This window comes from Myxine glutinosa, chromosome 3, assembly GCF_964187855.1.
Source record: "Myxine glutinosa chromosome 3, kmMyxGlut1.1, whole genome shotgun sequence".
In the NCBI taxonomy this organism is placed as follows: domain Eukaryota; kingdom Metazoa; phylum Chordata; class Myxini; order Myxiniformes; family Myxinidae; genus Myxine; species Myxine glutinosa.
The window spans coordinates 32,967,422-32,985,913 of record NC_136263.1 but is presented as its reverse complement, the minus strand read 5'-3'; the positions used below and the strand labels follow the sequence as shown (position 1 = coordinate 32,985,913).

Below are 18,492 nucleotides of genomic sequence, written 5' to 3'. Positions count from 1 at the left end.
CTTTACAGTTGGCACTATGCATTCGGGCAGGTTTGGGATCTCCTGGCATCCACCAAACCCAGATTAGTTTGTCGGACTGCCAGATGGTGAAACGTGATTCATCACTCAAGATAACGCGTTTCCACTGCTCCAGAGTCCGATGGCGGCGAGCGTTACACCACTCCAGCCGACGTTTGGCATTGCGCATGCGCATGGTGATCTTAGGCTTGTGTGCGGCTGCTCAGCCATGGGCACCCATTTCATGAAGCTCCCTACGAACAGTTGTTGTGCTGACGTTGCTTCCAGAGGCAGTTTGGAACTCGGAAGTGAGTGTTGCAACCGAGGACAGACGATTTGTATGCACTACGCGCTTCAGCACTCGGCGGTCCCGTTCTGTAAGCTTGGGTGGCCTACCACTTTGCGGCTGAGCTATTGTTGCTCCTAAACGTTTCCACTTCACAATAACAGCACTTACCCTTGACCGGGGCAGCTCTAGCAGGGCAGAAATTTGATGAACTGACTTGTTGGAACGGTGACATCCTATGACGGTGCTACGTTGAAAGTCACTGAGCTCTTCAGTACGGCCCATTCTACTGCCCATGTTTGTCTATGGAGATTGTATGGCTGTATGTTTGATTATATATATACTGTATACCTGTCTGCAATTGGTTTGGGTGAAATGGCCGAATCCACTAATTAGAAGGGGTGTCCGCGTATTTTTGGCCATGTGGTGTATCTACAATGCTATACCTATTACATCTACAGTATGATCCCTGTTAAATCTACAGTATGATCCCTGTTTAATGTGTACATTGTTATACCTGTTATATGTAAATGAGAATCAACATCTTCCTTCATCTTCTTTATTTCAAAGGGTGAAATCCTTTTCCAACACAAGCAGGTGTACAGCATTTCGAATCACTAAAGCTTAATCTCTATTACAAATCAAAAGTCAAAATAATAAATGTGAAGGTCCCACCTGGGACAATATTCAATGTTCTCCTTCCCCCCCTATGACGAAATGCCTGGGAGGCCTGATGGGAGGGTGTGGAAAAGGATGACGGCTACCTGTAACACACGTAAGGATGATAGTTAGTTATCTCCCCCCCCGGGGATAAGTTTTTGAGGGTACGTAAAAAATTGATTGTCACACAGCTGGAGTGTTAATGTCCATCTGGCACACTGGTTGGCCCACGGTGGCGGGGAGTGCTCGGTGGCTGGCGCTCCTTGGAACCAGCCTGCTTGTGAGGGAAGAGCCGAGCGAGGGCACGTGGTACCCGTGTTTTAGGTCCCGTCGGGCAGGGGGATCGCCGTGATGGAGGATTCACTAAGGCGGGTGAACTGATGGGGCTGCTCGTGATACGTGGCCCCCGAGATGGGCGAGGGGGTGAAACAGGTGGCTGGGCCATATGAGGCAATGGGGCCTGTGTAGGGGTAGGAACAGGTGGCTGGGCTGTATGAGGCAGTGACAATGGGGCCTGTGTGGGGGTTGGCTCTCTGGGCAGTCCCACCACCAGGCCAGATTCTGTCCCTGTGCCACACGTGGGAGTGTTGTGGAAGGGAGTGAACTTTCGAAGGTGTTGTCGGTTCCGGATGGTGACTGCCCGATCCGTCAACACGAATGACATACTGGTGGTACTGCCGCACTTCAACCACTGTCCCAGTGCGTTCCCATCTCCCAGGGTGGTTGCCGACCAGGTTCTGCAGGTAGACATGATCGCCCACCTGCAGTGGGGGTAAGATATGGGTGTGCTCACTCCAGCGTTCACGCTCCCTAGAGTGGCGTCTAGCAAGAGCCATTTCCCGTTGTGACATCAGCTCCGTCCATGTTTCGTGTGGGGAGTATCGGCCCATGGGAATAGGGATGGCATCACGTATGGGTCTTCCAAACAAGATAAGTGCTGGTGAGGCTTTTGTTTCAGGGTCAATGGAGTTCCTGTACATCAGCAGAGCCCGCTGGAACCTGTCAACATCAAGAGACCCTGAAGCAGTGACATTGTCCATCAGCATGCGCTTGGCCGTCTTCACAGCCAACTCGGCCCTGCAATTTGCATGTGGGTTTGCCACAGAGGAGATCCTGTGTCGGACACCCCAGGCCATCAGGAATTCCTGTGTTTGGCCTGATTTGAATTGGGGACCCCCCGTCAGAGGTCAATTCTTCCGGGATACCGAATGTAACGAATGTCTCACGCAACCATTTGATGAGGCCCTCTGCACCTGATTCTGACCTGAAGACCATGGGCCAATGCGAGTATCTGTCCACAATCACCACGTAGTCCTTGCCATTGTGGGTGAAGTAGTCACTGCATATCATTTGGAATGGGTAGGCTGGGGGTGTCGACACAGAGGGGGGTTGCATAGGGTTGCTCTTGGCTATCCGGTGGCAGTGTGCACATTGGTCTCTCACTCGGGCAATGTCGATGGAAATATCAGGCCAGTATACCGAATCCATGGCTCGTGCACGCATCGCACTAACACCCTGGTGGGCGGCATGAAGTGCGTGGAGAATGGGTGTGCGGAGCGTGGGTGGTATAACAATCCTCCGGCCCATCAGTACCACACCATCCACTACACACAGACTGGCAGAGTAGCGGTGAAAGGGGCGAGGGTCAGCGGGGAGCTCTCTGCAGTCAGCTGGGAACCCATTCTCCAGGTGTGTGATGAGGTTTCGAAATGTCATGTCCGAAGCTGTCGCCTCGCGGACCATGTCCCATGTGATGACTTGGATGACAGTTTTAAGGGCGGCGGAAGCAGCTGCGACTGTAGAAGTGTCATCGGCTAAATCAGTGTTCTCTCTGTGCAGGGGAGAGCTGGCCGTGGGGTTGTGGTGGAGTACTGACATGTTAGCGAGGTCAGATTCTGACGGCTCACCTGGTAAGTGGAGGCGAATGGGTTGATCAACAGGGTGTCTTGAAGTGGCATCAGGGCCCAAATTCTTCCTGCCAGGCACATGTATGATTGTGAACCTGTATGGCAGGGTCTTCTCTTTGAGGTTGAGGAGTCTCCTGTTGGCAATGTCTGTGAGTGACCTATCATTCAGGACCTGGAGTAGAGGCTTATGGTCGGTGGCCACAATCAGATCTGTACAGCCCAGCACATAGTAACGAGTTTGGTGGAGCGCGTAGGCGATAGCCAATGCCTCGCCTTCAATGGGAGCATACCGGCTTTCAGCAGGATGGGTGAACCTGCTGCCCACTAAGCACAATTTCCAGCCGTCAGGGCAACAGGTAGGTGTTCTGGCCTCGCACTGACAGTACTTCTGCATCATGAGGAATCCGATGCCATCAACCGACCAGTCTATTGCCAAGCATGTTGGTCGAGATGGGTCAAACAGTCGGACACCCTCCTGCATTTCTTGGATGATGATGTCCTTCGATCTGTGGAATATTTCATCCAACTCCTCTGTCCAGGTGAATTTTGTGGAAGGCTTGAGTAATGCCCGGAATGGCTTCATTTGTTGTGCCATGGCAAAGGCGTACGCTCCCTGGTTGACCAGCCCGAACCAAGATCTAGCACCGGTGATGTCGGTTGGCGTGGGGAACTTCCTAATTGCATCGAGGAACTTGGCGCTGGGCCGTATGTTGGTCGGAGTTATTGTGAGACCAGCAAAGTCAACGGCGTCCTGAGCAAACTGGAATTTCCTTGGATTCAGCGTAATACCATTACGGGCACATACGTCAAGCCATGCGCACGCCTGAAAGAATGCTGCCTCGACAGAATCCGCCCACATGCAGGTGTCATCAACGCACTTTACCTTGTTCTGGAAATCAGCGATGATAGAATCAAAGCGTTGGTTATAACCATCACCGCTGGCCAGGAAACCCTGTGGGGCTACCTTATACCTATAGCGTCCCCATGGTGTGATGAATGTGGTAAAGTGTTGGTCCTCCTCGCGGATGGGCACCGAGTGATACTCATTCCATGCATCGGTCACCGTTTTCTTTGTGCCCTGAGGGATGTGGTCGGCCAGGTGGAAAGGGCTGGGCACATGGTGGGTTTGACGTGCGGCCTGACGGTTTAGGGGTTGCAGGTCTACAGTCCGCCTCGGTGTGCCATCGGTTTTGCCTATCACAACCATCCGGGAGCACCATGTTGTAGGTGTGTTTGTGCTGACCTGCCCCAGCACGCCGATACGGACATCCCTCTGGAGATCAGCATGTACTTTGTCCTGCCAATGGATTGGGATCAGTGCTGGCTTGTGGATAGCCACTGGTGTGGCATTGGGGTCGACATGAAGATGTAGGGGTTCGCATTTCATGAGAGGCAGTGGTTGGTGCTCGCACACATTAAATGTTGTGGGCCCGTAATATTTGAGAAGCCATGCCTTCAGTGCATCTACATTCTCTTCAGTGGCCTGTAATCCCGGGGGTAGAGAGGTTGGTATTGGGGGTGGTTGAAGTTCACGCTTGGGACAAGAACAGGTTGGCTCCTCATAATTCTCTGCAGCTGCAGTCGAGGCTAGGTGTTCTGTGGGAGTGGTAGCTGGGAAGTTAATGGGGATGGTACCCAAGGCGACAAGTACCTCTCTACACAGGAATGCTTTCTCCATGCCGTTGGACACATAACACAGCAGCCGTGTTGACCGGGGAGAACCGCTGGTGTCTCTAATGGTGATGTCAACCGCAATTCCGCCCATCACGCCTAGGTCTTCTTTAATCGCCCCGTGCATGACAAGTTTAATGGGAAGGAGGTCGTGCTCTTTATAACCCATATTGTAGGCAGACTTTAAGCGTATTATAGAACTTTGGCACCCGGTGTCAGCAACCATTGACATGTTGATTGGTGTCAGGTGACTGATATCCTGTATGGGGTGTCCTAGTGATGAATGTTCCAGGGGGAGTGGGGTCATAGTAACCAACAGCATTGGGTGGGGTTTAGAGGGGCAGGCCACCCATTGTCCATCAAACATATGGTGAGCAAGGCCTGCGGCCTCCAGGTGCCCCGATGTGGTGCATTCACTGCATAACTGGTCATATATGTAAGTAGCAGAGTCGTGTGGCGCATCTTTGCTCACCCCCGGTGGGGTGTGTTCCTTAGGCATGTATCTGCGGGCTGCTCCTTGGTGGCAAAATCTGGATGACTTGTCACGATGGCCCCAGGTGCCACAGGTGGTACATTTGCTGCATGATTTGGTATAGTGACCTTTAACTGCGCATTTGGCACATGTAAATGACCAGGCCTCACAGTATCTTGATCTGGTCCTTCGGTCATTCCTGTGCCCATGAGTGGGGTTGCCACATGCCCAGCATCTCGCCATACTATTATTACTAGGTCCTGGGGCTGTAGGTGGTCTGGGGTTGTTATACGTGGCACCTGCCGAATCTCCCACAGCCCTTCTGGTCACCTTGCCCTGCTCCTTCTGAGCAATGAAAGAGACTGTCTCCTCTAGGGTTCTGTCTGTTTTGGTGTCACCTAGCAAGTCGGACATAATCTCGGGGTCAGCAATGCCCCTCACCAAGTTATCTTTGATTATTTCCTCACTGAAGTCAAATATGTGAGTGCAGTCTGGTACCTTACACTTGGCTGTGTACTGGCAGAGGGCAGCCTGGCCTCGGAGGCTGGCCAGAAATGTTCTGATGCCTGCTCCAGGTGATTGGGTCATCTTGCTCAGCTTAATGCGATGGACGAGGATGCTCTCGTCTTTGACAGCCAGTCTTTTGATGGCGGCCATTAGGTCCTTTTCCGCCATGTTGCCAACGTCACCCTGAAGATCACGCATGATGTCCGCCCTCAGGTCATGGTCGCAACAATAGAATAGGGCCGTGGGTACAATGTTGCCGGAGATCGCCATACCGGCCTTGTACATGTCCCACTGTCTAGTGAATGAGGACCAATGTTCAGGGTCACATCCGGCAGAGATGGTTGGGGGGTCTAACTTGAGCTTTGGCGGAGCTGGTGGGGGCCGCACAGCGTGTACGGTCCTGTCATGGATCTGCATTGCTGCGGTTAAGGCTGCCGCGAAGGCAGCGTCCATGTCCTGGGACTGCCAGTCGCATCCCTCCACGGGGCACTGTAGGCTCGGCATGTTGGAGGTCTGTCACGTGCAGGGGGGTTCGATCGTCTGCTCACTGCTGGCTGGAGGTACTGGTGTAGCCGTCATAAATGAGAATCAACATCTTCCTTCATCTTCTTTATTTCAAAGGATGACGGCTACCTGTAACACACGTCACACGTAAGGATGATAGTTAGTTAATATGTACAGTATGATTGATCCCTGTTATATATACAGTATGATTGATCCCTGTTATGTGTACATTATGACTGATCCCTGTTATATGTACAGTATGATTGATCCCTGTTATGTGTACATTATGACATGATTGATCCCTGTTATATGTACAGTATAATTGATCCCTGTTATGTGTACATTATGACATGATTGATTCCTGTTATATGTACAGTATGATTGATCCCTGTTATATGTACAGTATGATTGATCCCTGTTATATGTACAGTATTATCCATTTATATGTGTATTGTGTAGCATTATATCTGTTATATATACTAGGGCATGCCCGTACTATATATAAGCTAGGACGTGCCCGTACGTGGGTGCCCGTTCCTTGCCAAAAAAAAAAAAAAAAAATTTGTGTAGGGGTGTGTGTGTGTAAACATCCTAGGGCGTGCCCGTACGTGGGTGCAAAAAAAACATGCGTGCAAACAACAACAACAAAAAAAAAAAAAACTTTGAAACCACGTGGCAGTAACGACCACAGAACCCCCCCCCCCTCTATTTACATGAATGGTTTGGTCCATTCGCAACGACCACAGAACCCCCCCCCTCTATTTACATGCAATGGTTTGGTCCAAAGCGAACGGTTTGGTCCATTCGATGTGATTCGATGATTCGATGTGAATGGTTTGGTCCATTCGCAACGACCACAGAACCCCCCCCTCTATTTACATGAATGGTTTGGTCCATTCGCAAAGCCAAAGCGAACGACCACAGAACCCCCCCCCCCCCCCCCCTCTATTTACATGAATGGTTTGGTCCATTCGCAAAGCCAAAGCGAACGACCACAGAACCCCCCCCCTCTATTTACATGAATGGTTTGGTCCATTCGCAACGCCAAAGCGAACGGCGAACGGCTAAATCGCCATAGCTCGGTAAGTACTTGTCCGATTAATTTCAAACCTTGAAAAGGCACATCCTCGGGTCCCCAGCAATATACCTGGCAAGTTTCAAGTATATCGGACCGGTAGTTGTCGAGAAACAGCGGTCACAGACACACAGACACACAGACACACAGAGATTACTGGAATTATAGATAGATATATACAATATTATCCGTTTATATGTGTAGCATTATATCTGTTATATGTACAGTATTATCTCCATTATATGTACATTATTATCCTTGTTATTTGTAGGCTACAGTATTCCTGTTATATGTACAGAAGATACGGGTACCTACTTTGTAGGAGTTGGTTGAGTGCAAACGATTTGTACACCAAGGTTTGTTCAATTTGTGAAGGGAGTCTGCAGTAGGGAGGGTGAGGGCAGGGCAGACGGTGAGGGTGGGGCAATCGCTGGTGAAAGTGGGGCGAGCGCTGGTGAAAGTTGGGTGAGCGCTGGTGAAAGTGGGGCAATCGCTGGGGAAAGTGGGGTGAGCGCTGGTAAAAGTGGGGCAATCGCTGGTGAAAGTGGGGTGAGCGCTGGTGAAAGTGGGGTGAGCGCTGGTGAAAGTGGGGCAATCGCTGGGGAAAGTGGGGCGAGCGCTGGTGAAAGTGGGGCGAGCGCTGGTGAAAGTGGGGCGAGCGCTGGTGAAAGTGGGGCGAGCGCTGGTGAAAGTGGGGCGAGCGCTGGTGAAAGTGGGGCGAGCGCTGGTGAAAGTGGGGCGAGCGCTGGTGAAAGTGGGGCGAGCGCTGGTGAAAGTGGGGCGAGCTCTGGTGAAAGTGGGGCGAGCGCTTGTGAAAGTGGGGCGAGCGCTGGTGAAAGTGGGCGAGCGCTTGTGAAAGTGGGGCGAGCGCTGGTGAAAGTGGGGCGAGCGCTGGTGAAAGTGGGGCGAGCGCTGGTGAAAGTGGGGCGAGCGCTGGTGAAAGTGTGGCGAGCGCTGGTGAAAGTGGGGTGAGCGCTGGTGAAAGTGGGGTGAGCGCTGCCAGACGGTGAATGGCGTGAGAAAGGAGTGCTTGCAAATGGTGTGAGAAACCCTGAAAATGTAGGAGGAATTCCAGGCAGACGCTGTAGGAGCTTAGGATTTGATTTCTCACACAGTTTTGAATTTGGCCAAACACTGCCATTTATCTGTGGCCATACCCCTCGTATACAGAGCTGGTGAACTTGTGTACCTGGCAATATTATACTCATTGTGACAAGGTGTTTATTGTTGTCAAACCCGACATTTTGTTGATGGAAAATGTTATCAAACTAAAATTAACGTGAGCGGAAAGTTATTATTTTTTGTATGGAAGTATTTATCTGTGAGGGAGTGGTCTAACACTATGGTGCAGCACCGCACAGGTGGTGCACTTACCTTTGAGCTGTCTAGTCTAGGTTTGATTCCCGACAAGACTATGAGGCACTGGATTAATTAGTAAGGGCATTTTATGAGATATTTCACAAATCTGTTAACTAAATTGTTACCAAAAAATTTCTTCACCAATATGTTTGTAAAGGTGTGTAATAACATGTGTTAAAATGTTGAAGTTCAACTCCCGTGGTAAACCCAGAAAAAAAGCTGTTGAATTCGGGTACCGAAAAATTATTTTCGAGAAATTTTTTTTTTTTTAATCGGCCCTTAAGTAACTTATGAGGGGTAAAATAAGGGTTTTTCATGATTCTGAGTTGATTGTTAACATTTATATTTTCACTTTTACATTTACACACAAAGTAGCTTTTATTTCACATACATATATAATACTCAAGAGTTATTTCTCATTCACAATGTCAGAAGTTTCAACAGTCATTGTCTATGTCTTCTTCAGACTCAACAACATCATGACTGCAGTTTCTGCATGTAATGCCATTACAGACTCCACAGGCCGAGATGCACGTGACCCCATTCTTGTTGCAGCTGCATCGCCGGTTGCTGCAATCTCCATGACAATTACAGCTCGTGAACTGCAATAGCTCCTCAGGAGCCGTGGGGTCCAGTGTTGGAACTGGCTCATACCCATGCACACCTATTGTCCATCCATAGTCACTGGGGTTCAGAGACATGCTCTGTAGAAGGATCCAGTCCCGGGTCTGCAGGTAGGCACGGAGTGAATGTTGTGCAGCTGCACCCTCTGTTGGAGGTAGAGTCTCTGGTTTGATAACTCCTGCCGCTGCCTTCCTTGAGAACATGTTGTACGGAATTTCAGAGTGTTGAAGTGGTGAAGTGGTGGTGTTGAGGTCATTAGGGTCTCCTTCAATAACTGGGAGGAACTCGATCTGTGTGCTCTGCTTTGCATCATTAGCATGGATTCTCTTCATCCAGCCATTCCAGTTGGAGTGTGGGAACTCAGGATCGTTGGCTTTGATCACCCACCCCGCTGCCCAGAGTGTGTCACCTGGAGTGAGGAGTGGCTGATCATGAGCCAGGGAGGAGGAAAGCTCAGCGAGGGGGAGAAACATGATCGCGTTCGTTCCTATCTGTTTCCTGTTCGTAAATGGAATAATCTTTACTTCAGTTCCTCTCAGGATCTTAGCTTTGTCGAGTGCCTTCAACTTCACCCGGGGGAAAGCTGCTGTTGTCTGTGGATCTGGCAAAGGTGGTGCAGGAGAGGTGACTTCGATCCAACCCATTGAGTGAAAGGGAGTGTTTCCGTGAATAGAGACAATGTTTAAATCTATATTGTCTCCAACAAACTGAGTGACTGCATTGTTTGTTTCCCCAACCTCCATAAAGACCACCTGATCATTACTTGACAATTCACTTTCACTGGCTGGCACTTTGGCTGTCATCACTGATTGATCCTCAAGCGCAGCATCAACCGCAACCTCATCATTGATCTGTTCATCGGTTTCCTCCACAATGGTGTCAAGAGTGCCAGAAGTATCTGGAACATCATCTCCACTCCTACTATTAAGGAAGCAGTATTTGTAGTTTTGTGTCTCCGTGTAAGACTCAGTGTATCCCAGCCGGTGGAACTTGTTGAGCATCCATTTTGACCCAAATCTATGATCAAGATGTATGGCAAACCCCATTTGGTGTGGCAATACTCCAGACCGAGGTCGACAGGCCTTAATAAAATTCTGCCCCCAAACGGCAACTCTTTCGTCTGTCTTGACAATCGGTCTCAAGAACATCTGAAGGCTTGCAGGAACAAGTGTCAGCTGACTATCGATGTCAGTCATACTGTGTGTGGTGGGGTATGACTTTGGACCTAAATCAATCAAGGCAATATCATTGGATATGAACTTGAGTGCCGTCTTTATGATCTGAGTCTTCTCATCTCCATGGTCAAGATTAGCATGATGCACTCGCAGAATATTGTCGGTGCCATCTTTGAGACAGAGTACATCTGCCCTTCTTTCCTGTGTTGTGAAATACAAGGTGTCTTCGTATTTCTCTAGAAGTTTTATCTTTAGCCAATGCTTTGAATAAGAAAGGCTCTTCTCTGGTGACTGATCAAACTCCTGCAGCTTTTCATGGACTTGGTCCATGTTCATTACCCCATGCTCTAATTCTGAGTCTAACCATTCGCAGAATTCAATAAAAACTGCCTCTCGCTCCTCATCAATACTCCTCTGTCCTCTCTTCCTTTTTCCTTCCTCATCAGTCTTGGACAAACTGTCACCTCTCGCAAACATAAGTTTGCATCGCAAATGGTACAGTGTTTCTTCTGCTACCAAGTCGTTGATCCATTCCAGGCGTCCAGTGACTTCAGTGCCCCAGTCATCCCCGCGACTCCGTGCTGTCTTCAGCAAGCTTGCCTTCAGTGTATCTGCAGTCAAATTATCTGGCACTCTGTATTTCTTTCTAGCTTGTGCTGGATTATTAACGCACAGGTTGTAAACCTGGTGCGTTATAGCGTTTGCCTGGTTTTTGTAGAGCTGGGCTGGTTGGTTGCAAAGAATGCATACATCCTTATACAGGAGGTCAACTGACTGTGATCTTCTAGAACTGCAGCCAGTTGATGAACTGAACTCACCAGTAGTGCGTCTTCTCTTCAACTTTGATGACTCTTTCTCTGCCTTTGATGCTTGAGCTGACTTCTTGGTGGTTGCAACAAAGTTGTTGTACAGATCATTTTTACACTTCTGGTGGTACCTCAGTTTTCCTTCCTTTTGAGCCTCCTTCATACGTTCCACAACAGTAACATTTTCGACAGTTTCTGCTTGTTTCAATAAAGTTGAGTATCCCTTTGGAGTTGCCTGTATGAGCCTTTCAGCTGGTGTATCCGAGCGTGCACAGATGAAGCAATTGAGCACAGGTGGAGTAACGTCTTCATCCATATTGCTAGACTCCATGTCCTGCAAAGTAGAAAATGAGATATATTTAGAAATTATTTTTCCACAAAGGAGTGTCTGTGGTGAAATATAAATGTTAACAATCAACTCAGAATCATGAAAAACCCTTATTTGACCCCTCATAAGTTACTTAAGGGCCGATTAAAAAAAATAAAAATTCTCGAAAATAATTTTTCGGTACCCGAATTCAACAGCTTTTTTTCTGGGTTTCCCACGGGAGTTGACCTTCAACATTTTAACACATGTTATTACACACCTTTACAAACATATTGGTGAAGAAATTTTTTGGTAACAATTTAGTTAACAGATTTTCATATGTTTCCCTTACTATAATGTCCTTCAGACAAGTTGTTGCATCTCTATTTGCACCGTTTCTCGGATGAGCATTATGTTGGGCATCACATCTGCGAATATTCGCTCGTAGACATTAATTATCGCTTCCAGTGTCTCTTCCGAAGATTAGGTGAGTCATCGCTTCCTTTCCCCACCCTTTCCGGCTAAATCACAAATTGTCAAGTAATATCTTCGGTCAAACCTTGCGAGCTGGTTTGTGAAACACTGGGCCAAAATCTTCCTTGGCATACTGCACAAGGAAATGGGAATAATTGGAACAAGTGGAAGGAGTAGAAGTAGTAGTAGTAGTATTAGTAGTAGTAGCAGGCAATGACAACTTATACAAGTGGATTACCCTCTGCTTTGTGTCTAGTTATAATGGTTTGATTACATTGTTGTAAAATATTTTTGGTGTAATTGCATCGACACTGTTGTTGTTGTTTTTGTTACATGTGATGGCACTGTTACTTAAACAAATGGAAAATCGTTCCAGCTCGCAGGAAGAAACATTGGTCTCTGGATCCTCGCAACAAGAATTGGTCTGATGATTGCAACACGCTTGGAAAGAAGATGATGGAGAAAATGGGATGGGAAAACGGCAAGGTGACCTTTGCAGCAGCGATGGCAATTGACTATTTTTAATTTAAAAAAAATGTTTTTAACAAAAAAAAAACATTTAAATTTATTTTACTGACATCTTACTACTGCTTTTGTAGGTAATTTAAAATATTTCTTCTCTTCAATATCAGCATGCTAGCGCAAGTTTAGCCGCGGGTTTACAATTGAAGGCTGGTCCTCATTTTGCCAGTTCATGTGAATTTTTTTAAAATAATTAATTTTTGGGTTATTTCTCTGAAATAACCTGAGAATGGATACATACGTCAGTTAACATTGGACTACAACATCTCGCAAACTACCCGACCAATATGGACCAAATTTGGTACAATGCGCCATGACAGCAATGCCTCATGGGGTTGTGCTTCCCATCCAGATGTGCCCCCTATAAGTGGGGTGAAAGGGGGGTTTTGCCCCAAATATTGGTATTTCATTCAAAAATCATCTTCTCAGAAACCCTCAGCCAGATCCAGATCAAACTCGCCATGATGCATCGGGACCAGGCCCTAACCTTGAGGTTGTGTCCCTCACGGTCGAATCTTCCCCCGCAAAGGATCAATGCCCCCGCCCCCTCCGGGAATCCCTCATTTTCACTAAAACATCTCCACAACTATTTGAGTGATACAGACCAAATTTGGTATAATGCATCAGGACAGTAAGGTCTCATGGTGTTGTGCTCCCCATCTGGAGACGCCCATTTAAAGTTCATAAAAGGGGTGTTTCACCTCAAATTCAGATAATTTATTTTAAGATCTTCTCAGAAACTGTCGGGAAATAACTGTCAGTCCCCCAGGGAATAACTGTCAGTTTTTGCTACTAATACTTAGGCATTTATTTGTGTTTTCAGGGATTGGGTGCAAAAGAGCAGGGTTTGACTGAAAACCTGAAGGTGTGCCTGAAGAACAACAAGCTTGGTGTGGGAGCATCCCTCAAGGGCATGGTATGGCTCAAGTGAACATGCACATATACATTTGTATTTAATTTTTAGTAATTAATAAAAATATTTTAAATATCTTTAACGATATTTTTCAAATATCTGAGTATACGTACGATCTGTTAAAACGATATGAAACTAGAGAGTTCATAGAACACCTCACCCCACTGTGTTCAGGTATAAAATTCAATTGAAACAAGAAAAAGAGCAATTGGAGATTGCAAACCCTCGCCAGGATGTATTTTCAGTGGTTTTTAAGACTTTTGTGTTAAAACAAATATGGCGGCCGAACCACGTGATCGATGACGTCATAATTTATTTTTTTTCTCCACCAGTTTATGCTGACATGCCGCTCAAGAAATTTCATCTTGATTGGATGAAGTTTTGTACTTGTCGAATTATGACGTCATAATGGAGGCACCTATGACATCATCATTAACATATTTTATTCCCCATGGAGAGTTCTTTACAATGAGCCATGTCTCAATTTTTTTATATTCAGCGCTTTCGGAGATATAGTGGTGCAATTTTTTTCGATTTTTTCAAGATGGCGGCCAAACCACGTGACCTATGGCGTCATAATTATCATTAAAAAATTATACAGGTGGGGTTGCACCTATGGTGAAAATTTCCTGTCAATCGGACCAACGGTTGCAGAGAAAATCATATTTATTCTGTGCGGACAAACAAACAAACTAGAAATCGGTCAGAGACCGAGGACTTGCCTGAATATACTTTTTTTTCATGGGTGTTGGTTAGAAGGGAATCGGATAATGTTTGACAAAGTTTCTAATAAAAAAAACAATGTTTGACCTTTCAAGGTCACTCAAGTTCAAAGGTCATTGTGCCAAATGAAATGTCGTATGTGACTTCCTATATGTCAGTAACAGTAAGTGTATGCAAAGTTCTTGTACTTTTAGAGTTATAGTGGTTTGAAATATATTTTAAATGAAAACTCGACCCCTCTGATTTCACGTTTTGGGTGACCTTGAGCTTTACCTTGGGCCTAGAGAGTTAAAAATTGGGCACAGTCTATTCCAGGGCAAGGCAAATATGTGTGTAGAGTATGGCGATGCTATGGGCAACGATGTAGATGTAGTACTGCGCACAAAGACAGACAGACAGACTAGAAATCGATCAGAGACCGAGGACTTGCCGGAATGTACTTTATCGGCCATTTTGGATAAAAATGGCGGGAAATATATATCTATACATGAATATATCTATATATATATATATATATACCTATATATATATCTATACATGAAACCACATTTCAAATCTGGCCTCCAAAGCCGGTCGCTGACTGGGCATCCTCCGTCGTGCGAAGTCCTTCCTTGGTACACCTGAGCTCCTCACCATTTACAAGGCTTTCATCCGCAGCTCTATGGAATACTGCTCTCCCCTCTGGTCTGGTGCTCCTGCCTCACACCTAGCTCGTCTTCACGCTGTTGAAACCAAAGCGTTCAGAATCATTGGAATCTCCCGCGATGAAGCTAACTCCAAGGGCCTTTCACTCACTCACTCACTCACCACAGGCAGGTTGGTGGTCTTTCCGTCTTCTACCGACTCCTCTCTGGCCTTGCCCCCCCAGCTCTCTCTGGGCTATGTCCCCCAAATATTCCTACAGGTCGCACAAGATCTGCCTGCAACCCTCTTATGGTTAAACTGCCAAAATCAAGACTTTCTGCTCACCTTCACTCCTTCATTCCTCTTTTCTCCCGCCTCTGGAACAAACGCCCTCACTCTCTTCAATCCCACTCCACCCTCCAGGTCTTTAAAACAGCCGTTCACCACCATCTCTTATCTTCCCCCATCCAAAACCTTGATCTTTTCTACCCCCGCTAATTTCGGTCCCCTTGTGTTTTATACCTCTCCCCTCCCCCCACCCCCTTCCCACGCCTCTTCCCCCCAAGCCCCCGCCCTCCCTCCCACACTTCTCCCTGCTCTCAAATGTTGTGTTTGTGTGCTTCCCCTTCTCTCCCCATCTTGTCTTCCGCTCCCTCTTTTTATATATTTTGTTTGTCTGGTTGATTTGTTTGTGAAATAAATGTTAGCTCTTTCATGAGCCTCGATTCAGTATACAACAAAAAAAAACAAAAAAAAAACATGTATACTCTTGAAATCAATACATGTATACTCTTGCCGGCGGTGTATAACTAGCAGCCGAGCCAGCATAGCTATTTGGGCGGTGTATAAGCTAACAGATCGCTGTCTCCATCGATCTTGCCAAGGCCGTAACACCTATCGGCTCAAAATCCTTTTAACTGTTGACTTGGTAGTTTTTACAATGAAGGAAACACGTATCGGGAGTACATACGACATAGCGATTGTGAATGTGACAGCTCTGAGGCATGTTTCGCTTCGCATCGCAGTGACGGGGATGTGTAACTGCAATGTGTAACCGCGTGAGCATCTGTTGCCTATTAACCAATGACAGTTTCCACAATTTTCACGTTTTGGGTGACCTTGAGCTTGACCTTGGGCCTAGAGAGTTATAAATTAGGCACAGTCTATTCCAGGGCAAGTCAAATATGTGTGTAAAGTATGGCGATGCTATGTGCAACGATGTAGACGTAGTACTGCACACAAACAGACAGACAGACGGACAGACAAACCAACCAACCAACCAACATACTTGCCAGAATTTTTCAATCAGGACAGTAAGATCCTTTAATTTTTTCGACCCAGTCCCTCCAGCCCCTCCTTTTTCCAACCTCCACCTCAACACCTTCAGCGCCCTCACCTGCGTCCGACTTGGTGCATGACCCATCAGCACCTTCACCTGCGTCCTCTTCAGAGGAGTTCACTGGATTCTAACTCCATCATCATCATCATCATCATCATCATCATCAGCTACGTCATATCTAAATATCTATAAAGCTCAGTTGACTTTTTGCCCCACCAATGACAGCGAAACGGAGTTGAGTAAAAGGGTGAAAATTCTGCAGATGCTGTGATAAAAAACTGCCTCTGTCGGTTTGGATGTTTGAAAGAGAATAGACGTCTGGATCAATTTTTGAATTAAATTTAAATCCTGATTTTTATATCTCTATATATAAAGGAGGAGTGTGTGTGTGTGTGTGTGTGTGTGTGTGTGTGTGTGTGTGTGTGTGTGTGTGTGTGTGTGTGTGTGTGTGTGTGTGTCTGTCTGGATGTCCGCTTATAACTCAAGAACTACACATCGGAGAAAAGTTTTAGACAGATTCGGAATCAGCATAAAATCCCGGTGGTTTTAGGCTACGTTTTATTTTAATATCAATGGTTTAAAAAAACCTCGCCAGGTGCAATTCCATGGTGTAGTTTTGGCGGCGCTAGACGTTCGGGGTGTATTGCAATGGTTTGTCAGGTTTGGCTGTGGGTCCAGAATAGCTCCCATTTCCTTATGTTCTTCCACTTTTATTTTGAAATCTTCTCTTACAACGCCTTCCTTATCTACCTTATATCCCCCCGACGAGGCCTCTACATAATTTCATGCGGCAGAATTTCGTGCATTTTGAGTGAAAGAAGTGAGACGAAGTTGTAGGAGGAAGAAGAGGCGCGATCACTGTGGAGGCCTTGATCGTGAGTGGAAATGGCGGGAATTGCGTTTGTATCGCAAAGTAAAGGATCTGCATTCATTTCTGAACTTGCATTGGTGGATTGTTATACATCTGCATTATTTTTCATTAAAAAACTTTATGTTGAACTTGAAGGCTCCAAGCACGGACTATATATATAGCCCTCATTGAGGTAAAAATAAAAGTAAAAATCCTGCTATCGCTTGCCAAGCTAGCCGTTCCCCCCTCCCCCTCCCACTCCACTCCCCTCCCCTCGCCTCCTCCCCCTCCCTCTTCTCCCCTCTCCTCCTCCCCCCTCCCTCCTCTTCTCCCCTCCCCCCCTCTTCTCCCCTCCTCCCCTCTTCTCTCCTCCCCCCCTCTTCTCCCCTCCCCCCCTCTTCTCCCCTCCCCCCCTCTTCTCCCCTCCCCCCCTCTTCTCCCCTCCCCCCTCTTCTCCCCTCCCCCCTCCCCTCCCCTCCCCCCTCCCCTCCCCTTCCCCCCTCCCCCTCACCCTCCCCCTCCCGCCTCCCCTCCTCCACCCTCCGCCTCACCTCCCCCCTCCCCCTCCCCCATCCCCCTCCACTCCTCCTCCCCCCTCACCTTCCCCCTCACCTCCCCCTCCCCTCACCTCCTCCCCCTCCCTCCTCTTCTCCCCTCTCCTCCTCCCCCTCCCCTCCTCTTCTCCCCTCCCCCCCTCTTCTCTCCTCCCCCCCCATTTCTCCCCTCCCCTCCTCTTCTCCCCTCCCCCCCTCTTCTCTCCTCCCCCCCCATTTCTCCCCTCCCCACCCTCTCCTCCCCTCCCCACCCTCTCCTCCCCTCTCCCCCCCCCCCCCCCGTTCCCCTCCCCACCCTCTCCTCCCCTCCCCCCCCGTTCCCCTCCCCCCCCCCCTTCCTCCTCCCCCTCCCGGCAATGCCGGGTACTTCCATGGCCAGCTGTACGTGGGCTGCTCGAGGGTTGGAAAACCAAGCAATCTTTGTCTTGGCACCAAGTAAGAAAACCAGAAATGTTGTATACCAAGAGGTTTTGAGAAATTGAAAATTGACAAAACGTCATGTAGGAAATGTACTGTGATATTGCTCTAAAATCTACATGTTCTTTTCATCATATATTTGTATTATTCTTATTCAACCCGGGCGAAGCCGGGTACCTCAGCTAGTATATATATATATATATACGCGAGTTGTCTGTGTGTGTGTCTGCGTTTTATTCAGAGATGGCTGAACGGATCTTCATCAAACTTTCAGAGGTTCATCAGTGAGTGCCTGGGAGTGTTTTAGGACAAAAAGAAAAAACAATTGAAAAAAAAAGTTCGTTTTTTGGAGTTAAAAAAAAATAACAAAGTCGCTCGATAGTGTCGAAGCCTTTTTAAATGAATGACAGTTATATACAAGTACACATTCGCATAAATAAATACAAAACAATTATCAGACATTTGAATACAAATAAATCAAACAATACCGGAAGTGTACGAATTTGGTAGTATGGCTTCTTCTTCTTCTTCTTGATCGGCATCACACTTAACTCAGAAACGTGAGCCACATTCACTCAGAAACGTGAGCCACTCCCCTTCCTCTCCTGCCTCCACCCTCCCCTCCCCTTCCCCCCTCTCCCCTCTCCCCACCCTTCCCCCCTCCCCTTCCCCACCCTCCCCCCTCCCCTCCCCCTCCCATTTCCCCCCACTCCTCCACTTCCCCCT

At 47.6% G+C, this 18,492-nt stretch overlaps 1 protein-coding gene across 1 annotated transcript in view; it reads left to right on the top strand.

Annotated features, from left to right (window-relative positions):
• The window catches only part of PINX1 (PIN2 (TERF1) interacting telomerase inhibitor 1), a 195,756-nt gene that overhangs the window by 1,160 nt on the left and 176,104 nt on the right, over positions 1-18,492 (top strand). Inside the window, exons 2-3 of the mRNA XM_068111112.2 lie at positions 12,201-12,310; positions 13,170-13,262. Of these exons, the coding sequence (XP_067967213.1) occupies positions 12,201-12,310; positions 13,170-13,262 (203 nt within the window). The remainder of the gene's footprint in view (positions 1-12,200; positions 12,311-13,169; positions 13,263-18,492) is intronic.